Genomic DNA, 25,221 nt, shown 5'->3' with positions numbered 1-25,221 from the left:
ATTCTTACAAGTCGGGTTGTAACAAGAGAGATCAATAGTGCTTTGCATAAAATGATGTGTATGCTACTGTTTTGAATGTAATAAAAAATAGTAAAATCACTAAATCTCGCGAAAAATAACTCACTTTGAGGAAAGTGAGTGGTATTCAAAAACGAAAGTCGTGTGTTCTTTCTTTCCTTGTAGAAAAGGTCTTGTTTTTGTTTTTTTTCCTTATGATTTTTAGAAACGGTATTTAGCATATATAGGCCAAATGAATATGAAATAAATATCAATTTGCGACAAAAGGTAAACTCTTAAAATCGATATAATCCTACATTCTTACAAGCCGAGTTGTAACAGTAGATCAATAGTACTTGCATAAAATAATGTGTATGCTACTGTTTGAATATAAGAAAAAACAGTAAAATCACTAAATCTAGAGGAAAAGAATCACTTTGAGGAATGAGTGGTATTCAAAAAGGAGAGTCGTGTGTTTTTTCTTTCCTTGTAGAAAAGGTCTCGTTTTTGTTTTTGCCCTTATTCTTTTTAGAAACAGTATTTAGACATATGTAAGCTAAATGACTATGAAATAAATATCAATTTGAGACAAAAAGTAATCTCTTAAAATCGATATAATCCTACATTCTTACAATCCGGGTTGTAATAGTAGATCAATAGTGCTTGCATAAATAATGTGTATGCTACTGTTTTGAATGTAATAAAAAATAGTAAAATCACTAAATCTCGCGAAAAATAACTCACTTCGAGGAAAGTGAGTGGTATTCAAAAACGAAAGTCGTGTGTTCTTTCTTTCCTTGTAGAAAAGGTCTTGTTTTTGTTTTTTCCCTTATGATTTTTAGAAACGGTATTTAGTATATATAGGCCAAATGAATATGAAATAAATATCAATTTGCGACAAAAAGCAAACTCTTAAAATCGATATAATCCTACATTCTTACAAGCCGAGTTGTAACAGTAGATCAATAGTACTTGCATAAAATAATGTGTATGCTACTGTTTGAATATAAGAAAAAACAGTAAAATCACTAAATCTAACGGAAAAGAATCACTTTGAGGAAAGAGAGGGGTATTAATTCAAAAATGAAATGTGTGTTCTATCTTTCCTTGTAAAAAAGGTCTTGTTTTTGTTTTGGTAGCGAGTTTGCATCCATATACCCTTATTACCCTACCTTCAAGTTTCAGCTATATTAACAAAAATCATTTTAAACTAAATTTACACATATTCTGCAAAGAAACATATAGTGGATAATATTATACACGCAAACCTTTGTATATTGCTTCAATGAATATGGTTGTGAATTGTGATTGATTAAAACAATTCAAGGCTGGAGTTGTACTTTTTATTTTATTGAAATTGATGGTTGTATTGTACTTGTCAGCTTAGTGGACTACTGGGTATGGTAGGGCAAAGGAGGCAAACATCAAAGATTGTGGTGAAATGATCAATCATATTTCTTCACTCTTAAAATGTTTCTGATGAATTCTAATAATACTATAAAAGTAGTGAATATTTTTCCATGGACGTTTCCGTTAGAATGTCTTATGCTTGCTATCTTGTTGTTGTTAATGTTTATGTTTCCATAATTGTTATGTTCATGCTTTCCTTGAGCTACGGGTCTATCGGAAACAGTCTCTGTACGTGCACAAGGTAGGGGTAAGATCTGCTTACACCCACACTTGTGGAATTACACTGGATATGTTATTGTTATATCTCGTTAGATTGTCATCAGAAAGTCTGTCGGAAATGTTTCTAACCAGTCAATTTCCGACAGAAATGTTCTGTCACATGGGCATGAAAAAAGATCTTAGTACGTAAGGAGCTCTTCCTCTTCAATGAGCCTTATACAATGCAAATTCGCATTAATCAAGACCATAATACTATAATACAGGTATCGAATACGAGATGGTAAACTAAAAAGTAGGCAAAGGATGCGGGGTAGGGTGGGGGTCCTCAGTTGCTTTATTAACTTTTATTACCTTCTTGGGACAATAAGAAGCATGCACTTTAAAGCCTCTTGTGGCTGCCAATACTGAATTCTCCTAAAGTCCATATTTTGTTCCCTTATTGCGCCAATAAGTCATGTCTTTGCAGTTTGCACCAGCTTTTTTGGGGAAGGAAAAAAAAAAAAGATATATATAAATAAGTATTTTCTCTAATTAAAAAAGAAAAAATCTTTTCCCAAAGTTTAGTGGAAAAGAGTTCCCTTTCTTTCAAAACAATGTGTGGATTTTTCGAGCAATTTTCCTACCAAACGCGTTGGAAATGTTATGAACGGATAAGCGTTTATGTAATTAATCTATAAAAAAAATCCTTTCCTGGAGGTCTCGTACTTTTTATTATAACGTGTGTTCATGAAAATACTTCTTGATAAATGCACAATAGTGAGACTTGTAATAAGAACTCATGTCTGCTCAATTATCATGTTAAAATATGTGACAGTATCATTTACAAATTTAGATTATTACTCTGTTAAAAATTCACAGGTGTCACTACTTAATACTCCATGAAATGTCATATTCAAAACTAGAGCACCCAGAAGAATGTCTGAATTTTTTTATCAACAATTTTAATCCAATCCTTTACTAATAAGTTACACTTGGAGGCTAAGTTTTATATTCCTTTAACTAATTAATTTTTTAAATTTTGAAATGTCATTTTCATTCATCTGTAGTCTGCAACCGGCCAAGCCGTCCGCTTCATTTAGGGTTTTATGTTATTCAAATGGCTAATCATAGGAAAGCTATGTGACTATTATCTGAAATTTCTATTTAAAGTTTAAAATATTAGTAAGATAATTGTCTATACTTATGGACTTATGGATGGCGTAAAGATGTTAGTGTTATCTTTTCTGATCCAAGGATAATAACATTTTGTATGCATCTCCGCTAACTGGAATTCGAGTCAAAATAGGGAGTGTGACGTTCCCAACATATTTAATTTTTAACATTTTATCACATATCTCGATAATCAAAACGTAGTATAAAAATTGCTAATTAAAGTTGGTGAAATTGAGGATAGTGAAAGTTTATACTTGCGAAAGCCAATTATTTCCTTTGTGTTGTTACGATTTTATCAACCATATATTCCTGATTTTTTTTTTTTTGAAGTTTTCAATAAATCTAATTACTGGAGTTTATTAAAGTAATAAAAATGCTCATTTTTGACAAACTTAAAGGACCAAAACTACTGAGGAGTATATCTAAGGGGCTACTTTGAACCAACTCCAAAAATTAAGGAACCATTTTTGTCATTTTTTTCTACAAAGGGACAGTGATCGTAATATTAAAAGTGCTAAATTTCTAATTATTAAAAAGTGCCTATTTAAAAATACTAAACGCCACATGATGTTCTCATTAAGTGCTCTTATAAACTTGTAAAATAAGGTTAAATAATTGGAAAAAGAAAGGAGTATAGCAGATGCCAAATAGGGGTGATTATTCGTGCATGGAAATTAAGGATTTTCAAGACTTTCTTATGGGGACACAAAAATATTATTTTGTTTTTGTTCTTCTAAAATATTTCCAAGATGTATAATTTCAATGTTTTTGCCTCATGGTTTGCTACATCTATTTTGTATATACTTAGGTTAGTATACTTAACCCAAATTAATTTGTTTATAGAAGGAAATAAAAAGATTATGTCATAAAAGCAACTCATGTAAGGCCCATTAAAGGGAAAGCGTTCACTACCATGTGTTTCTCCATTCTCACAAGTCAACCCGATACATTTAGTTAATTAAAGATGAATGGATTCCATCCATCCTATCATACTCTTTGATAGTCGTTACGATTTTTTCTTTCACCGCAAAGTTAGCCCTTCATACAAACTTGATTATGATTCAGTATTCTTATTTGAACAAATATCTGTACAAACGATGTTGCTGCAGAGATTTGTCTATAATACTGAAGAGTGGTAAAACTCTTCTATTTTCTACAAATTCGTGAGGAGTTGAATACTTAGTTTTCTTTACCTAAATTTTCAATTTGCATTTAAGATTGTCTTTTTTCTTTTTCAATCGATGTAGATGGCCAAGGACGAAAAGTCGGTTGGACATCCGTTATTGGAGACCACTTTCGGCCCACTCTAGGGTGTCTTCCAAACAATTCAATCAAAGAAAAGTATAATAAATACACATTTGATAATGATATGAATACAATTATTATTAAATTATGTAAAAGAATATGAGCAATCGACCTAAAAGTTTAAGATAAAGAACGATGCAGCTCGAAATATCATAAATTCCTTTAAAAATTCTATATAATTGATGAGGAAAAAGTGCATTCTCTGGCATTTTTTCATACGTAAAATCTTATTTATGTGTTACATCTAGATTTGGAGATTCCATCTTTTGCTTTTTCCTCCTCCTCCTTTGTAGTAGTGAGAAAGGGGAGGCATAACGAGAGCGAACTTGAAGTAGGGAGGAATAGATTAGACTCACCAAGCTAATGAGTGAATTTGGATCAATTGACACTGATTTGAGAAAGATAAGAATGCATATTAAGCATAGCAAACTCCAAAAGTTATACTTCAAGAAATGAAGATTGTCCAATACCAGATAGCAAATAAAATTCAAGCCCCAATTGACGTGAAACTTAATACCCCTTACGTATCCATGACTGGACATCTGAAACATAGACAATATAAGATGGAGGCTCAATTCAATTTAAAAACTAGTTCAAAAGGTGAACATAACCAAGATCATACAAGAAAAAACATGTGATGCAAGCCTCGACTGATGTGGGACTCAATCGAAAATGAAGTCCAGAACAACTCCATGAACATAGTTGAGATAGAGAAGTCCTCGAGCGATAAATATGAAGAGAAAACGTGAATGTTCAAATGATTTTACTAATATTTAATTTTGATATCACGTAAAAGAATTTACTAAAAACATCATTAGATACCTAACACAACCAACAAGGAACAAACATATTTTCTAACAAATTTAATTACATTTACTACCAAACCAACTATGGATAAGGAAAAGAAGAAAAGAGTACCAACATTAAAATTGACAGTTCAAAAATCACATGAAGCAGCGTGTGGAGGACCGGTTTATTTATTTTTGGATTGAAGAAAAAGCATGTTTGTGACATTGATATAGTTCCTATTCATTAAGAAAAAGAGAAAAAGACTCAAACCAACCATGTTTTTGTGTCTCCTTTTTTACATTTGTGTTTATTTTTCCTTGTGTTATTCATTTATTCATATATGATTCGAACTTGATTAAAAGAAAAATCGAAAATCATGAAAAGAATTATAAACATGTGTCCAGCTGAGAAAGATATTGCTGACCTAATTCCTCAAACTGAGAATTAATTATATATGCATACTATGGGAGTGAGTAAATTCCTTTTCCTCTAACTTAATTCTGGAAATTTAGTTTACCAATTTCACATTTCTTTATCATAATCAAATATGATATATATTTAATTTAACTTTTTTCCTTTAAAATGAAATTATTTAATTCAATATAAATAGCAGCTAATGGTGCAAGTTATTTTTTCGATTTTACTTTTGTTTTATAAGTAAAGATTTTATTTACCAAAGAAAATATTTACGGCTCAAGAAAACAAAACAAAATTGAAGCACAAAATTTGAACATAATCCCAAATCTTCATGCACTGATTGTAATTCTATTTACTCCTACTTTATATCATTTTCCTGCTAAAAGAAATGTATTTTTCCTAGCAAAAACCTTTTTGTATACACAATTAGTGATTTGCCAGACATTAGTTACTGTTTTTTATATTTTGTTTACAAAATACAACAATATATTCAGTATAGTATCACAAGTGGAGTCTGAAAGGATAGCGTGTACGCAGACCGTGGGAAAATTTTCCAGTAGTATATTTAGCCCTGCTTATCATTTTATGTCTACACTTAGCATGCCATCTTCTTCTTGAACTACCCCAAGGTCTTTTTGTCTTCCTGTGGACCCTTATGTACTTCCAAGGCAAGAACAAATTATACTCTACCTTCAGAAGTGGAGAGGCTATTTCCGATAGATTGTCGGCTCTAGAAAAGTAAACCCAGACAAGCAGAAAAAGAAATAATGGAAGTGAATAAGCCTTGTCAAAGCATATGAAAAAAGGAATAGTACCTACAAGAAGTACAAGAAACAATAGATAATAACAAACATCGAAGGGCAAGAAATCATATGAGTACTATAACTACTAGCGAGACAACACTCTACTACCTACTAGCCTTTTACCCTAATCTGTGTCCTCTATAACTTCCTATCTAAGGTCATGTCCCTGTAGTTCCGGAATCGTGCCATGTATATTGTCTTATCACCTCTCCCCAACATTTCACCAGCCTACCTCTACCTCAATAAGCTTTCTTGACTAGCCAACACTCCGCTCCATACAACACAGTAGGGTCGAACCACCACTTTATAGAACTTGCCTTTAAGTTTTGGGGGCACTTTCTTATCACAAAAGATTCCGGACTTAAGCCTCCATTTCATCCACCGAGCGCCGATGATATGATGTGTGACAACATCATCAATCTCCCCATCTCCTTGGATAATAGACCCAATATACTTCAAACTTCCTCTCTTTAAAATGACCTGAACATCAAACCGCACTTCAACTCCAGCCTCATGTGCTATGCCACTGAACTTGCACTCCAAATATTTTATCTCAGTCCTGCTTAAGCTGAATCCTTTAGACTTCAAGGTACGGAAGTGTGTCTCCAAACTTCCAACTTAGCGTTAACTCCACTGCGAATCTCATCAATCAGAACTATGCCATCTGCAAATAGCATACACCCTCATCTTGGATTTGCCTCGTCAATCCATCCATTACCGGGTCAAATGAAAACGGGCTAAAAGCCGATCCCTAATAAAGCCCCATCACAATCAAAAAGTGTTCCCAGTCGCCTCTCACTGTCCTCACTCGGGTGTTGGCTTTTGTTTACATAATTTACAAGAGAAAAAGAAAAGAAAACCTCAACAGATTTTTTTTTTTTTTTAAAAAAAAAGAATAAAAAAGGAAAAGAAGTTGAACAAAAAAAACAAGAAAAATCCAAAAATACAACTAAAACCTGAAGAAAAAGCCAGCATGGCCGGTGCAACACACCCCCTCCTCTCTCTTCACCTGTCTTTCTTTCTCTCTCATCAAAGGCTCAAAAATCATCATTTCATATCTTCTTCATCTCCCCTTACATACTTTCTCTCTCTATCCTTTCATCATCATCATACACCTTTCTCTTTCTCGTTCTTGATTTTACCAAATATACTGTCTTTGTGTCTACAAAAAAAAAAAAAAAAAAAAAAATCTTTTCTTTTACAATAATACAATCATTTTCCAGCCAATCCCAAATCTCAAAAGCCACAATCTTGGAACCCCATTACTACAATTATTCACTTCCTTTTTGCTGTAACCCCTTTTCTCTCTCCCTTTCTTTCATATTTGGCCAGCTTTGCAATACCCCCTTTTTCTCTTTCTCTTTCTTTCATATTTGGCCAGTTTTGTGAATAATAGCCTTTTCATTTTTCTTCTCTGTGGAGTGCATAGATCTCTCTGTAGAGGAGAAAAAAAAAGGTGAGTTTTTTGCAATCATTTGGGGTTTTAATTTGATCATTATTGCTCAGATCTTGATTTTGTGTATTGAATTGATGTGTTTATATTTGATTTTATTGTTTTGATTTTGATTACTTTGTTGTATAGTTTTGCTGGATTATCATTTCTCATAATGTTTATCTTGTTTTTGAATAATCTGATGAGTAAAGATCTGATTTTTATTTAGCTTTTGAGTTATTGAGGCATTTGATTAATTGATATGTAGAATTTTGTTTGATCCAGGTAGATTATGGTTGAACTCTTTGTTTAAATTTGTAAAATTGGGTTTTCAAGAATGATCATTTTGACCTTTTTTTTTGGTTAAAAAGATTGAATTTTTGATGAGTGTGTTCCATTATTTGATTATGGGAGAACTCTTTGTTTAAATTTGTGAAATGGGGTTTTCAAGAATGATCATTTTGACCTTTCTTTGGTTAAAAAGATTGAATATTTGATGAGTATGTTCCATTATTTGATTATGGGCTAACTCTTTGTTTAAATTTGCGAAATGGGGTTTTCAAGAATGATCATTTTGACCTTTCTTTGGTTAAAAATATTGAATTTTTTATGAGTATGTTCCATTATTTGATTATTAGGTGAACTCTTTGTTTAAATTTGTGAAATGGGGTTTTTGAAGAATGATCATTTTGACTTTTTTTGGTTGAACAGATTGAATTTTTGATGAGTATGTTCCATTATTTGATAATGGGTGAACTCTTTGTTTAAATTTGTCAAATGGGTGATCTTGCAATAGATCATTAGTTTCTGGTGTACATTATCTCTGAGGAATTTATATGTTTACAATAACTCCTTTTAGTTTCAATTAACCCCTAGTTTTGTTTTCTTTGACGAGTAGAGAATCCTTAATTTGATATTAACGGACTGATTATTGAGTTTTATGGAGCGGAAGGGCTATTAACGATTCATTTAGCTGATCCCAGCCTATTTAGGGATTGAGGTGTACTAGTTGATGCTTAGATTGGGATATAAGGCAGCTCAGTTAAGAAGCACGCAATGTTGCTGACATGACGTGACTATGCTTCTCTGCATCCTCGATCATTCCAGAATGTTTAGAAAATCTTAGCACGCTACAAGCGATTTGTTTGAGTTCTAACAAATCATCTTCAAAGTTTCCTTCAAGCCTTTGGAAAATGAGCGGTATTCTCCATCGTGTCATGAAATTATATCGAGGGAGAAGTTCCACCAGATATGGAGGACTTATGGAGGACTGAAGGCCGTTGTAGAACTAGATCATTCTAGTAACCCGTTTTCGGATAAGATACCAAGCAAATGCGGTGACATCCAAAACTTGAAGTCTATTGACCTATCGAACAATTCATTGTTAGGCACAATTCCATTCTCTCTTTCATAGTTGATAAGCATGGAATTCTTGGTTTGTCCTCAAGCGTCTTGTCAGGTACTATTCGTAAGTCATACCTTAAAAGTATCAATGGTGAAATACCCAGATATGGTGTTTGCAAATTCCACTCTGCAATTATTTTTGGGAACAAAGGTCTAGGTGGAATGCACATATTGGAGGTTCCTTTTGTTCTATCACAAATCCCAACAACAATCCAAATCTAAGGAGCTTCTACTAAAAATTGTTATTCTAGTGGTTACTTCATCATTAATGATATTTTTATTGGGTTCAATTTGGATAATGAAACGGCAGAAGAAAGAAAAGTCCAAAGACATGGAAAAGGTACTAGAGGTAGGACTTATCAAATGACTTCTTATCATGAGATTCAATGAGCAGCAAATAATTTTGATGGATCAAATTTAATTGGTGTGGGAAGGTCTGGCTCTGTGTACAAAGGCACATTATCTAGTGGAACTGTAGTGGCCATAAAGATTTTGGAGTTGGAAAATGAGGAAGTATGCAAGAGTTTTGATATTGAATGTGAAGTGATGAGAAATGTTAGGCATAAAAATCTTGTCACTATGATTCCTACTTGTTCTAGTGACTATATCAGAGCCTTTGTTCTGCAATATATGCCCAACGAGAGTCTTGAGAATTGGTTGTACAAGGAAGAGTCGGGACTCCTCCTTCAAAAAGCCATTTAGCCATAAAAAGAACGGAAAAGGGCCAAATATACCCCTGTACTATGGGAAAAGGGTCAAATATACCCCTCGTTATACTTTGAGTCCAAATATACCCCTATCATTATACTATTAGCTCAAATATATCCTTTCTCCGTTAAAGTTGTCCACCTTGGACATCCTATCCTACATGGCAGTGATATTTGATGAGGTGGATGCCACGTGGCATTACCACCTCATCACCCCTAACTCATCTTCTTCCACTACTAAAATTTTCACCCCTCCGTCACCATTGCCACCATTACCGCCATATAGTTAGTGAAAAAAAAGGACTTACTATTGAAATTTATAGACTCAGTACTCAAAAGAAAGAAAAAAATCAAGAAAAATCAAATTCAAATCCAGCAGAGAATAAAATTCGCAAAAAAAAAAAAAAAAATCCTTTTCTTATAAAGGTAAAGCCAAACTACGACCAAAAAAAGGGTTACCTTTACTTGTTTTCTGTTAGTTGTTGAATCAGAAGCCTTGAAAATAACAAAATTGCTTCTTCCAAACTGAGAATTCTTGTGAAAATAAGATGGCCCGTGTGGCCTATTTGACCAAGATTGAGAAAACGAGCTATTTTTAAAAGAACCACTGTGGGGTTTGACATTATTACAAGAAGTGTAAAACTGATAATTACAAAAAATATTATAGGAAGACATGGGTATAGTAGCTCCAATATGCTATTTTCTGCAGAATTTTAGGTGAAATAAAAGCAATAGTTGAACAATATGATTCAATTCTTCAATCCCATTTTAAAAAATTAAATAGTAAGTCCTTTTTTTCCTCTAACTATATGGTGGTAATGGTGGCAATGGTGGCGGAGGGGTGGAAATTTTAGTAGTGGAAGAAGATGGGTTAGGGGTGATGAGGTGGCAATGCCATGTGGCATCCACCTCATCAAATATCACTGCCACGTAGGATAGGATGTCCAAGGTGAATAACTTTAACGGAGGAAGGGTATATTTGAGCCAATAGTATAACGGTAGGGGTATATTTGGACCCAAAGTATAACGAGGGGTATATTTGGCCCTTTTCCGTAAAAAGAAAGTCCACAAAATATAAGAAAAGTATGTTCACCTTTTAATTTCCTTCCCTTGCATTATAATGTGCAAAGATGAAACGAAATTGAAAGTTATTCCAGTGGTTACTTCATCATTTCTGATATTTTTGTTGGTTTCAATTTGGATAAGGAAACGACCGAAGAAAGGGAAGTCCAAAGACGTGGAAAAGGAGATTCAAGAAGGACTCTTCTTTGTAAGATTTTTGTGCCTAACATTTCTCATCACTTCGCATTCGATATCAAATTTCTTGCATACTTCTTCATTATCCAAATCCAGAACCTTTATGGCTACCATAGTTCCACTACATAATGTGCTTTTGTACACGGAGCCAGAGCTTCTCACACCAATTGAATTTGATCCATCTATTTGTTGCTCGTTGAATCTCGTGACAAAATATCAATTGATAAGTCCTGATCTCCAGTTCCTTTTCCACATTTTTGGACTTTCCTTTCTTCTGTTGTTTCATTATCCAAATTGAAACCAACAAGAATATCAGTAATGATGAAGTAACCACTGGAATAACATTTTTTAACACAAGTTCCTTAGATTTTGATTATTGTTCAGGATTTGTGATAGCACAAACAGGAATCTCCAGTATGTGCATTCCACATAGACCTTTGTTCCCAAGAAATGATTGCAAAGTGGAATTTGCAAATACACCACTACTAGGTATTTCAACATCTAAAACATTAAATGAGACATTGATGCTTTTAAGGTATGAGAGCTTTTCCAATGACTTAAGAATAGTACCTGACAAGACATTTAAAGACAAATCCAAGAATTCCAAGCTTGTCAAGTTTGGAAGGGAAAATGGAATTGTGCTTGAAAGTCCATCATATCCCTAAGATGAGTGTTGTAAAGATGCGGATGCTAAGATAGATGTGCAGTCATACAAGATTAAAAATGAGCACATTCTCAAGAAGGTGCAAGTAGCACGCATTGGGGATTTGAGATGGTTTGGTCATTCCCCGAGTCGACCTATGTATCACTTGTCTGTAGGCGTGAAACTATGGTGAATGAGGTTTTTAAAGGGAGTGAGGTAGATCTAAAATCACATGGAAGGAAATTGTCTCAAAAGACTTGCAATATCTTGAAATCAAGACTTAGCTAAATATAGGTTACAATGGAAGACAAAGATCAATATAGGTGATATCTACCAGTTAAGAATAGGTTTTAGTCTTTTTTTTTTTTTTTGATCAAGTAATGTAAATTATTTTAGTGTTGTTAGTACGTTGATTTTGAGCTTCTTGCTTTTGTAGGACTATTTTGACCTTATCATAGATTTATATATATTTAGTCTATTTTCGCTTTTTTTTTTTTTTTTTTGGTATGATGATGAAATGAGTTGAGCTTAAACGGGAAAATTTGGTCGGTGAGGATTCATGTAGTTGATTCCAACTTGTCTGACGCATAGTAGTAGTACTTCTTGTTGTAGTATGATATCTAGCTTCTAAATCAGTTTTATGGAATTAACATTGGGAAGTTGAAGAAGCTGTATCATGGCTTCAAACGTGAAGAACTCTCTGTTGTGAAGATTGATTTGTTCCCATATATATATATATATATATATATATATATATATATATATATATATATATATATATATATATATATGTTCTTATGAAGATTTCATTCTGCTCTGCTACTGTAAACGTTAATGACTTTCCTTGTTTTGTTGCATTTATCAATTTGGACTATATTCCACAAATACTGATGACTCATTTCCATTGTACAGTTGGTTTGGTCATATTGAAATAGCTGAGGTTAGGACGTTCAGCATTCCAGTTTCCTTTGTTGAAAGAAGTGGTAACAAGGAGGACTTTGCACAATGTCTAGCTCTGCGAAAGTTTTGGATCCTGCATTTCAGGGTGCAGGTCAAAGAGTGTATCCTTAGCTGAGTTTGGTTTCGCTGGTATTTCTTGAATTCCTGCTATTTAATGGTTTTGTACCAGAAGCTGGAAAGTGTTTAGCTACTCTTGACTGCTTACTAGTTTTTGTAATTATATCTTAATTGTTTATAGTGTAACTTGGTCTGCTAGAAAATTTTGAAGTTCAGTTTTCAACTTAACCTTATTTAGAGGGACTGAAATTTGGAGAATTGAGGATTTCCAACCAGTCCCTATGCCAAAATCCGATTATGGTAAATTTTACTCCGGTGATTCATACATCATCTTGCAGGTACATACTGATATTTAAGTTTTTGGTTATTTTATGGAAATGTTTTATGCTTGTTGAGTTCATTGATGGAGAGTGACATAATCATAGTCCTGGAATACTTTGCATTTTAAATTTCAGACAACTTCAGGAAAGGGAGGTGCTTATGTGTATGATATACACTTCTGGCTTGGAAAGGATACTAGTCAGGTATGAACTTAGTGTCATTCTTCCTTACAGATCCAACTTATGTTACTTTTCCGTTTCCTAAAAAAATTGATGCTTTGTTAGGATGAAGCTGGAACCGCAGCTATCAAAACAATGGAGCTTGATGTGGTCCTTGGAGGGCGAGCTGTACAACATCGAGAAATCCAAGGTCATGAATCTGACAAATTCTTGTCATACTTTAAACCATGTATTATACCTCTGGAGGGTGGTGTTGCATCTGGATTCAAGACGCCAGAGGAGGAAGAATTTGAAACAAGGCTGTATATTTGCAAGGGTAAACGAGTTGTCAGGATGAAGCAGGTACATCTTAACAACTTATGTGCGAGATCTTCCGGAGTTATGTATTTCATTTGAATTGTGTTTGAATTGATTATAACTGAATTGAAAATGTTGTCAGGTCCCGTTCTCCCGGTCCTCTCTAAATCATGATGATGTGTTCATTCTGGACACTAAAGACAAGATATATCAGTTCAATGGTGCAAACTCCAATATCCAGGAAAGGGCCAAATCATTAGAAGTTATTCAGTATTTGAAGGAAAAATATCATGAGGGGACGTGTGATGTTGCAATTGTTGGTACGTACAAGCCATGGAAAATTAAAAAGAAGTGGCTCAAATCGAATATATTTCTGCATCCCCTTTATCCTAATTTGACTGTCCTTGTTTGAATCTGATCACTGGAGAGGTTATCTGCCGTTAGTTAGTTCTGTTCTATATAGTTTCTACTTTTTTGCAACTAATACTTAGCATTTGGTATCGTTCTCAAGTGTATTTTAATATGAAAAGCAACTGTTTAATAACATTGGGAAAATTAAAAAGAAGTGGCTCAAATCGAATATATTTCTGCATCCCTTTTATCCTAATTTGACTGTCCTTGTTTGAATCTGATCACTGGAGAGGTTATCTGCCGTTAGTTAGTTCTGTTCTATATAGTTTCTACTTTTTTGCAACTAATACTTAGCATTTGGTATCGTTCTCAAGTGTATTTTAATATGAAAAGCAACTGTTTAATAACATTGTGGGAGAGAATCATTTGATTCAACTAAAAGGTGGAACTAAACTGCTTACACCCACGAAAAGGCTTGATCAATGAAGATAGGGAACATACATTTAAACTTAGTAAGCTAAAGGGGGAATGATCTATCATTATGATGTCAACACTATGCCGATTGGGTTGGATAGAGTCAATGTGTATGTCTATTCGTCATATATGGCATCCAGTGCAGCATATCACTCTTTTGTTACTTTCCTAAATTTTTGTGACATGCCTCTGGGCTTGACTACTCCTTCATACTTTCCATTGTATATCTCAGATGATGGAAATTTGCAAGCTGAATCTGATTCTGGTTCATTCTGGGTTTTGTTTGGTGGATTTGCTCCAATTAGCAAAAAGGTTATTACTGAAGATGATATTGTCCCCGAGAAGACACCTCCTAAACTTTGCAGGTATTGTTGCCTTCTGTTGATTTATGCATGATGGAATATATGATTTTTGTTTCCTGGGTGAATGTCGTGCTGAAAGCCATTCAAGCCTTTGGTGCCTTGAAGCTATCCCATTCAAGAAGCCCTGCTTACCCCGCAAAACAAAATAGTCATTCTTAACGCTTGAAGTTGAACTGGTCTAATTAACCCCTATAACTGGTCCACATGACTTCTTCATGGTAGAAGATCTTTATGCTTGAAGTTGAACTGGTCTAATTAATTCTCTCGTGTTTTCCATTTCTATGTCAATTGCAATGCCCTTATGCTTGCTACTTTCTCATCACTGGATTTTGTATATCAACCTTTTGCTGGTGTTGGTGCTGAAGCTGATTGCTTCCTCATTTTGCAGTATCGCTGATGGTCAAGTCAGTCCTGTAGATGGTGAACTTTCAAAGTCTAGCTTGGAAAACAATAAATGCTATCTTTTGGATTGCGGTGCTGAGGTATTTGTTTGGGTTGGCCGTGTAACTCAACTGGAGGAGAGGAAAGCTGCCATTCAAACTGCAGAGGTAGAATTGTTTAATCCACATGTTAGTTATTTGATATGATTTCTAGTGGCTAAATAGCTTGTGATATCCCCAGGAATATCTTGTCTCTCAAAATAGACCCAAGGCAACACGTGTAACCCGGGTTATTCAAGGTTATGAAAGCCATTCATTCAAGTCCAACTTCGACTCTTGGCCATCAGGATCTGCACCTGCCCCTGAAGAGGGGAGAGGAAAAGTAGCAGGTATATTTTTTCTTAACTTGTGAAGAATTGTAATGTTGTTTTGTTGCCAGTAGTTCTAAGTTGTCCCATCTTTACAGCTTTGCTGAAGCAACAAGGTGTTGGCGTCAAAGGTGCCAGCAAAAGTGCTCCTGTAATTGAGGAAGTGCCTCCGCTGCTTGAAGGGGGTGGAAAACTAGAGGTCCGATCAGCACCCTTATTTCCATTTCTTCAACAATACGTGTTGATTTAATCAGCTTATTTTACTAAAAACATGAGATTTATTAGGTATGGCGCATCAATGGTAGTGCAAAGACACCTGTCCCAAAAGAAGATATTGGTAAATTCTACAGTGGAGATTGCTATGTGGTTCTCTACAACTACCACTCTCATGAAAGGAGAGACGATTACTATCTATGTTGGTGGATTGGAAAGGATAGTATTGAGGTAAAGCGGATCGTCACTGCAAATCAAGGGTCCATGTATCGTTTTTTCAGAACTTTTATTTGATGATTAACTTGATATGCCATGCATCTAAACTTATAGTTTTCATTTATCTCAACTTGCTTGTGATCTAGTCTTCATGGACCCGGTGAATAAGGGAAAGGAAACCAAAAAAATGATTCAATTGTGTAAATGATTCTCATATGTTTGTACTTTCTTGTGAACTATTCTTCTATTTGACCAGCATGGAGATATTTATAAGAGAAATCTTACCGAAAACATGATTTATGCATTAGAGTGAGGTAGATGTGATCTTAAATAGATGTGTAGTAAAAATGTCACTTCAAGGAATGAGTAATATACTGCAATAATACTATTTGGTTTAGTTTGAAATGCTTGCATATTTCGATCTTTTCCACCGGGGAAAGGGGTCAAGGTAAGATTGAAGGGACTAAAAAACCAGCCATGTGCTTTCATCTAGTACCCTTTTGTTAGTTTGTGAACCGTCTTTGTGCTTTGTTGGAGATAGGTAATGAGTCTAAAATCCTTGTCCAGTTTCCATATGTGATAAAAGTCATGTGTTCTGATACAGGAGGACCAAATCATGGCTGCTCGATTGGCCACTACAATGTGCAATTCACTTAAAGGAAGACCTGTGCTGGTATTACTTGTCACATATTGGTTGTCTCTCAAAAGTTGGTGAGGTTTTAATTTGACATTTAACATTATACAGGGTCGGGTGTTTCAAGGGAAAGAACCTCCACAGTTTGTTGCAATCTTCCAGCCCATGTTGGTCCTTAAGGTACCTCTTCATACAGCATAATGCATGCTGATGATGCTACAGTTCTTGATTTACATCATCAATAGCCCTGATGAATTTTGATTTTCCTCAGGGTGGTTTGAGCTCTGGCTACAAAAACTATATTGCTGACAAAGGCTTGAATGATGAAACCTATACTGCTGATTCAGTTGCACTTATCCAGTTATCCGGAACTTCTGTGCACAATAACAAAGCCGTTCAAGTGGATGCTGTGAGCTTGTGGACCTTCACCTTTTTTCTTCTTCTTTTAGTATTCGAAGCAGATAATATGCTTTGTTCGCACAGTACATGTTCTCCTATCTACTGTTCTTGTTGATGTTACTTCATACGATAAGTCAACCTGTTTTTAGGTAGACGGGTAGCTACTCTCCAGGTTGATACAATCTTTCTTCGAGTCCTAACACCTCTACTACTGAAACTTCAATCTTTATTCTATCTGCTGGCTCAGTGTGGGCTCTCTACTGCCTTATATAGTGATATATGGTCTTTTTCTTTCGTCAAATGTGTTCTTTGCATGCACTAGTTGTAGTGATAAAGTTTGGGAGACGGGAACTCGAGTCTAATATGCTCCTTTTGTGTCTAAACTATATCAGGTGCCAAGTTCACTGAACACTAATGAGTGTTTTCTTCTGCAATCCGGCACTTCATTATTCAGTTGGCACGGTAACCAGAGTACTTATGAGCAGCAGCAATTAGCAGCAAAGGTTGCAGAATTCTTGAAGGTGAGAGTTTTTTGAAATTGGAAAAAATTATTTGACTTTTTACCCGGTTATTCTCTTTCTAATTAGCCAATCTTTTAAGTACTCCTGATAAATTGCTCATGGTTTCACTTTGAAATATTGAAACACTTGGACGGGACTTTAAATTTCTGATCTCAAGAAGATCTCCACTGAGTTTTGTGAGTTCCTCTAGATATAGAACTAATAATAGTGAAAATAAATTATATAAATGTCTACAGCGAATGAGTGAATTCTTAATGCTAAAAATTGCTTGAATTTGTTATCTGGCAATTCTCATCATTTTGAGTGCTTAGGGTGATAATCTACTCCGATGAGTACCGGCCCTTCCCTGGGCCCTGCTAATGTGGGATGCTTCATGCACCGGGCTGCCCTTTATGGATTGGGGGATTTGAACCCTATGTAAATCATGCATAGCTCTGTTTTGTGCTCTTTACCGGTTGTGTAATTAATGTGTCCACATGCATATTGACATCCACTCTGAAATTTTGAAGAAGATATCTCCAACCGATAGCTGTCATGTTTGTCCTAGTGTGCCTGCACTGGACTAATGTAGTTTATTTTTTATGTAACTTCAGCCAGGAGCGGCAGTGAAACACACTAAAGAAGGAACAGAGAGCTCAGCTTTCTGGTTTGCTCTTGGAGGAAAACAAAGTTATACCAGCAAGAAAGTGACTCCAGAAGTCTCGAGGGATCCCCACTTGTTTGCTTATTCATTTAATAAAGGAGGTACATCCATTATCCTATAATTCTTTTGATTTTCTTATTTGCAATAAGGATTGCTTCCATCTGCTAACAAACTCTTAATGATTTCTATGTTATCATGTTGATATCCAGGAAAATTTGAGGTAATGCCCTGTAATATTAATTTGAAATCTCTCGATTTCTGCTCAGCTCCTTTTTTTTTTTTTTTTTTTTGTGTTCTTAGATTTGTTCTCTATTCACTTGATAGGTTGAAGAAATCTACAACTTCGCTCAAGATGATTTATTGACCGAGGATGTCTTACTACTCGACACACATGCTGAGGTGTTTGTTTGGGTTGGTCAGTCAGCAGACTCCAAAGAAAAGCAGAGCGCTTTTGACATTGGACAGGTAATATGCAAGGCTATTATAGGCATTTACTATTATGTAAGCATATTTCCTAATTTACATTTTAATCCATTAATATGATTACAGAAATACGTAGAATTGGCTGCATCTTTGGAAGGATTATCACCAAATGTTCCACTCTATAAAGTCACTGAAGGAAATGAGCCTTGCTTCTTTACAACATTTTTCTCATGGGATCCTGCAAAAGCTAGTGTACGTGACTAACTCTCTCGTCTGGTTGTCATTATCAGCCCTTCTGGCATGAACTCGTGGACATTATGTTGATGTCATAGAAGAGTTCCATTAGTCATCCTTTATTTATATATTTCTTTTATGATTTCGGAGAGGATGGGGTAGAGAAGGTGGAATTTTACATCGAATTGATAAGTTCTATGGTATCGTATTTATTGGCTGAACTCAATTACCATTTTGATAAACACCTTCCTCTTACTCTGAAACCTTTCAGCTTTGATGATTACTAGAAATTTTAGCAGTGTTTCTATATATATATATATATGTATATATATATATGTATGTATGTTTTTGAACAACGGCTAGCAACAAACTGACAACACATTTGAATACCTCTTTCTGATCTTTAAACCAAAATCATGCACTTATCGTAAACTGTCTTTTACAAGATACTGAATGGTTTCACTTGAAAAAAGATCTCTGTCAATAGCTTTGAAGTAGGGGTTAAAGTAACATGTTGAAGCTTCATCTTTCTCACTGTTGAAGACAAAGTTACTTTCACAATATTTGTTGTTGTAACATATCGATCTCATCTTATCTCAAAATGTTTTTCCCACCTCTAAAGAATTCTATGATCTGTATTTCGCCCTAACCGACCTATTTTATTTAACCAGGCCCATGGAAACTCATTCCAGAAGAAGGTTATGCTACTCTTTGGGGTTGGTCATGCTTCAGAGGTAATTGCTTGATTTTATCAAAGGCAAGATGGGTTTATGCTCAATTTATTTCGTATTTGCAAATGTTTTCTCATTTCTGTTATCTTAAGACTACTGATATCTTTTAATCGTGTAACTGATAATTCCTTTTAGATACCAATGTAGCATATGTGACACTATACTTATTCCTGTCTAAGCTGGCCATTCTGTAAGCGTAATGAAGAATCTTTTCTCTGTGTGGGTTTTCTTTAGGATCATATTAGAGCCCTCACACACAAGGGTTAAATAGAAAAGCAAAAAGTAAGTGATATAAAAAAAGAAAAGATCCTTGAATTGGACAAGGAACCACAATTACCAAAAAAATTAAAAAGGATATTTGGGTATCAAAATGTTTCAGATTAAGAGAACTTTTAAAGAATGCGCACATGTAGAATAGTCAGTGTCGATTTCATGGTTATTAAGTAATTGTTAAGGGTTGATTCTGTCATTGTCAACCAAATGTGGAAAGCATTAAATCTCAAATGTTCAAAAAAAATTCCAATGTGCTAGCAGCCTTCTCTTTATTTCAGAACCAGCAAAGGTCAAATGGATCAGGTGGGCCAACCCAAAGGGCTTCAGCCTTAGCTGCTTTGAACAATGCATTCAGTTCCCCGTCTCCTCCAAAATCTAGTTCTGCACCAAGGCCTTCTGGAGCAAGTTCGGCTTCACAAAGAGCAGCTGCAATAGCTGCATTATCTGGTGTTCTTACAGCTGAGAAAAAGCAGTCTAGTGAGGGTGGTTCTCCTGCCCAATCAAACAGAAGCTCACCTGTCCGATCAACCAGAAGCTCTCCTGTCCGATCAGTAGACTCTGGCGCTCCTGGTATAAAAATCTTTTTTTCTCTTCCTCTTGCTTTTAGCTTTCGGTGTATTCTCCATTTGTGAGTCTTGCGATTATTGGATCAACAGATATTGTGCCAGCTTCAAAATCATTTCTTTTCTGAAATCTTGTGCTTTGAGGGGTCTTTTGGTTGGTGGTTAGAGTTATGCAAGTATTAGTTTTGCAGTGATTACTTATGGTTTAATTATTCATGTATTAGTTATTTCATCTTCTATCTACATAAAATAATACATAAATTGACTCATAACTTGATTAGTTATGGGGCACTGTAAACTGGTAACCAAACACCGTACTGGATGTGTTTCATTTTCGAAATAGCAATTAAAATGCTACCAAACATGGTACTAGATATGCTGATTTTAATACATGAATAATTCACTTGCTAACCAACAGTGAAATGACCCCTTAATTCATAATTTATGTGTTTGTGCATGCATGCATAAATTATGTTGATGGTTCTATTTATGCATGTATTATATTATGATAGCTAGTTAATGTGCTTATGCTGTCAGTTAATGATATTGAGGGAAATATTGGTTGCATGAAAAGTGATATTTGACAGTTTATATGGAAAATCGAATCATTCTACTCAAAATTACCTTTTAAGCTCTGTTCTTGGAGTAGTTTGAGAAACCTTGATGCTTACTTTTCCAAAGCAGAAAGTGATCTTTCTACTGCTGACGTCCAAGATTCTGAAAAAGCTTCAGAACCTAAGGAGATAGTTGAGCCCGAAGAGACTAATGGGTCAGAACTGAAGCCAGAACCAGAGCAGGATGAGGGTGGCAATGAAAGTGGTCAGGCCATATTTAGTTATGAACAGCTGAAGGCTAAATCTGACAATCCTGTCACTGGGATTGATTTTAAGCGGAGAGAGGTTTGTAGCTCAAGCATTTTTGGTTCTTTCATTTCTTTTTCTTCAGAAATAATGGTGTATATATATAGAAACTTATATTCAACTTTCAGTACCACGATGGTACTGACGGAAATACAAAAGTTTGGGCTTGTATAAATTTCCATAGCAAACGATTCTAACAAGTCCATAAAATCAGTCAAATCAGAAGCCAACATTGTGAATACATTTAAATCTCACAACTGCTATGAGCTCCATCTTGCTTTTCTGATTGTCTCTTTCAGGCTTATCTTTCGGATGAGGAATTTGTGTCTGTACTTGGTATGAAAAAAGAAGCATTCTACAAGTTGCCTAAATGGAAACAAGATATGAACAAAAGGAAAGTCGATCTCTTCTAGAGCCTGCATTGAGAACAAAATGGCCTCGTGCGCTATCTATTTCTTGCAGTTCTGGACATTCATTTGACATGTTTCTTGCCAGAGCAACCTACTTTTATAGGTACATATTGCCTGGATTGTGTATGTAGCATTTTTACGTCTTGCTTTTCTCTCAATGACCATAGCTCTTGGTAGTTTTATTTTTACGATTATGTGATGCCTGCTTGAAGTTTGGTTTTTTGGTTGAAAGTCAGCAGTCAGGTTGATTCTTTGATTTGATCAGTGTATCTGAGTTTGTGTTCATTGAAGTCATGTATTTGTTAATTAAAGGGTGTATACATTATGTTGTAACCTATATACAAAAGGAATATAACATTTGGGGTTTGTCATCAAGAGACCTATTTGGTTCTGCTATTTTATTTTTTTTAACGGCTGTATCCGCATCAGCTTGCATGCAACTCGACTATTCTATCGGGTGCTTGCATTGCTTTCCTTATTCTTTTTAATGCTTTGTTCACACATTTGCCGTAAGAGTGTCCTTTCGTATGTATTTGAGAGTGCTAAACAAATGGACATTGGATCAAGAGTTTGATCTTTTGTTGGTTTGCAATTCATTCTTGGAGCTTTGTTGAGCAACTTTGTGCATGTAAAACGTTTACATTTATGTCTAAATGATAATTGATTGTAGTAACTTCTTTTTTTTTTTTTTGTTTTGTAGTTGAGATTTGATCAGTATTAATATGTTCTTTTCCAATTTCAAGCAATCATTGAACAGCTTTTAGAAACCATTAATTATTTTACTTCAAACCAGCATGGTAACGTTGTGTAAAAGCATAAAACAATAAATTATTAACATGAAAAATCATACAGCTAAAACATTTGGTATATTGACAATTCTGTGAAAGAGAGAAAAAAAATGTGGGGCCACATGCACTTCACTAAAACAACTTTAACAATATAACAATAGAGCAAATTATTGACTTTGAAATGGAGGTCAATTAAATGATTATACACTTTGTGAAAGAATTTGAGTATACACTGTTAATGTGGGAGTAACTCATTATTTAAAGGACTCCTTTGAAAATCCTTATACCACCCCCGCCCCTTCCCCCCCCCCCCCCAAAAAAAAAAAAAACCTTATATATCTGATGAAGGACTTGACGTGTAATCTAGTTTTAAGGTGTTTATATCATTACATGTGGATATGATCTTTTTGTTTTTATTGTTTTAAAGTGGAGTGGTAGAGAACATGAAGAGAAAGCAATTGTGAAATTAGGGAAAATTTCATAAATATACAAGTTGGTCATCTGAATTGTAAAAAAATAATCCAAAACTTATATTACAAAAAATAGCTCAAAATATACAAATATATACATACATATACAGACACTTATATCAACATATACCAACATATACAAACATATAAGAAGGCGGAGAAGAGAGAGAGAGAGAGAGAGAGAGAGAAAAACAAAATTTCGGACAATTTTTGTAAGAATTAAAAAAATGGGTCAATTTTGAAAGCATTGTTGTTCCAATTAACATACAGTGTAATTTTCTCGTGAAAAAATATATTATGCTCACCAAAGTTTTAGTTGATACTACATAGAGAATTTGAATATTTAATTCGAATCTTTAAGGCAATAGATGAAATGGCCAATGACCATTTAGTCCCTTTGAGAACCTTTACAGCACCAATGAGGGAAAAGTGTAAAATATCTTTAACAAATTCTCTTCCATTACTTTGTAACATATCTTTAACATATCCAGTATATTCTCACGAGCGGGGTTTGAGGAGAGTAGAGCGTATAGAGATCTTACATCTACCTTGGAATGTAGAGAGGTTGTTTCATATTGACTCTTGGCTCAAGGACTTTCCCCTAAAAACCTCTTGCCAAAAATACTAGAAAAAAACTACCTCTTACCAAAACAATAAATAAATAACAAAGTAAAAGATTGGGCAGAATGTATAATCTTTTTAAATCGAACCTCTAAGTATGTGGTGACGTGATAAAAGAAGTGCTAGTGGATTGTAGGGGACCTTTTGGATGAAAAAATAATAATAAAAGATTTTTGGTAAACAATATGGATAAAAAATCAAATAAAAAAAGAAGAAAAAAAATGCACTAAAAGGGAAAAAAATGATATCCACATAAAGATTAGAATGATGATAATAGCAAAAGACTAATAGAAAAGAACTCTTTACCTAACAATTATTCTGTACTTGTCTTGTATAACATCCATTTAAAGGTTCTGGACCATGCTATTACATCATTTATATTGTGCTTTTGAGCTTATTATTCTGTTATCTCAAAGTATACTGATTATTAGTCACTTATCCACAACAACTACCACTTTTGGTATTATTAAAATGCACACCAACTTACCACTGTTGTGTAATCCCTTTGTTTCACGTTAATTTCTTATTAATCTGTACTAAAAGAATAATATACATTTTTATATTTAAAAATTTGATATTATCCTTAATGGCATGCTTTGATAACCGCAATAGTCTCATGTATGTCTGTGTAAACAGTTTGTTTAATATTACAAATTTTAGGTCGCTTTTTTTCTTCGTGAATTTCAGTGTCTAAATAAACAAAGTCACATAATTAAATCGGAAGGAGTATATAATACTTTCCTCTTTTTGGTGACCATATGATTGCATCATTTTTTTCCTTTTTGGTCGGCAAGATGAATTCAATTGCATTATTTGGTTTATGTATTGAGTTCCATTTATTAATGGAAAACAAAAAGAATGATATTGATGTGCAATTGCGGTGTTAGATTTTATTTACAATTATATATTCATGAAGATTTTTTATTTTTTTTTTTGAGAGCGAGGTGGAGAAAGGGATTTTTTTTTCCTATTAAAAAAGTTGAAATGGAATTATAGGTAAGAAAGTAGGTATAAATGTATAATAAAACATAAGTTTACATGAGGAATCTTATCAAATTTCTTCTTTTTCATTTTTTTTTTTTTTTTGGCCCTTGGTTGCAAGATCTTCAATTTAGAGTTTTGTGTTTTCTTCTTCTTTTCATTTTGTTTGAGTTACTCACTAGAATTGTCTTTTCTCATCCCTATTTATGACTACGAGTTTTCTTGAAAGTCAATTTTCTATTTTGTACTGATTCACAAATTGCATAACTGTGAAAAATCAATCAAATATGATAGGGACTTTGAAGCAACGTTTTAACAATTTTTAGCGTGACACAAAGAATCACTCTCAGAAATCAAATAGTAGAAAATGGCAATTGCTGGTTGGGACTGAGACGTAATGGTAATTGTATTATATCATGTTTATGTCTCTAAAGTCCATAATTTATATTTTTTTAGTTGAAAAAATTATTAATACTAGCATGGCAAAATATTCAAAAAGATTACTAAATTAAAAAAATGTACATGCCCTCTCCTATAATTTGTCCACGATTTGTCCATTATTAGGGCCAAATATAGTTTCATGTGGGACGGCAAATTTAGGATTTTTCTTGTTAATTAATTTTTTGATCGCTCTCGTGTGTCCACCTTGCCTAAATCTCCAGTTCTCATCAATTATTTGAACCAAGGTCGGGCCAGATATTAAATTTGTAGCTTTCACATTATTGATGTTAAACCATTATATGAAGATACTCTAATAGGTGAGGAGGAAGTAGAAAACTCTAGATCCTAAATCATAACAAAAAAAAAAAGAAAAGAAAAAAAAAAAAAAAAAGAGAGGGTTAGGGTGGGGCGCGGGGCGGGGGGGGGGGGGGGGGTTGTTTGTGCTTAAAGAAAGAAGAGAAATGGAAATTGATCATCTACCCTAGTTGTGGTGGGATGTGTAACATGACTCCACCC

The 25,221-nt window shown here is 34.4% G+C and overlaps 1 protein-coding gene and 1 long non-coding RNA gene across 2 annotated transcripts; one reads left to right on the top strand and one right to left on the bottom strand.

Annotated features, from left to right (window-relative positions):
- Positions 1-7,110: 7,110 nt before the first annotated feature.
- LOC132060301 (uncharacterized) lies at positions 7,111-7,357 on the bottom strand. Its single transcript, XR_009415915.1, has 2 exons — positions 7,208-7,357; positions 7,111-7,172 (listed from the first exon to the last, which is right to left on the bottom strand). It is a non-coding gene; the product is annotated as an uncharacterized LOC132060301 (long non-coding RNA).
- On the top strand, positions 7,310-21,800 carry LOC132060300 (villin-2-like). Its single transcript, XM_059453273.1, has 23 exons — positions 7,310-7,552; positions 12,448-12,596; positions 12,791-12,890; positions 13,008-13,076; positions 13,158-13,394; positions 13,492-13,669; positions 14,407-14,539; positions 14,925-15,084; positions 15,158-15,305; positions 15,383-15,483; positions 15,570-15,728; positions 16,318-16,386; positions 16,459-16,527; positions 16,619-16,756; positions 17,139-17,267; positions 17,861-18,011; positions 18,120-18,130; positions 18,235-18,375; positions 18,460-18,585; positions 19,239-19,301; positions 19,850-20,141; positions 20,819-21,033; positions 21,294-21,800. The coding sequence occupies exons 2-23, from the start codon at positions 12,541-12,543 to the stop codon at positions 21,405-21,407; spliced, it is 2,859 nt and encodes a 952-aa protein (XP_059309256.1). The 5' UTR covers positions 7,310-7,552; positions 12,448-12,540; the 3' UTR covers positions 21,408-21,800.
- The last annotated feature ends 3,421 nt before the right edge of the window (positions 21,801-25,221 follow it).

The sequence above is a fragment of the Lycium ferocissimum genome, chromosome 6, assembly GCF_029784015.1.
Source record: "Lycium ferocissimum isolate CSIRO_LF1 chromosome 6, AGI_CSIRO_Lferr_CH_V1, whole genome shotgun sequence".
NCBI lineage: Eukaryota > Viridiplantae > Streptophyta > Magnoliopsida > Solanales > Solanaceae > Lycium > Lycium ferocissimum.
This window is presented reverse-complemented; position numbering and strand designations above follow the sequence as displayed.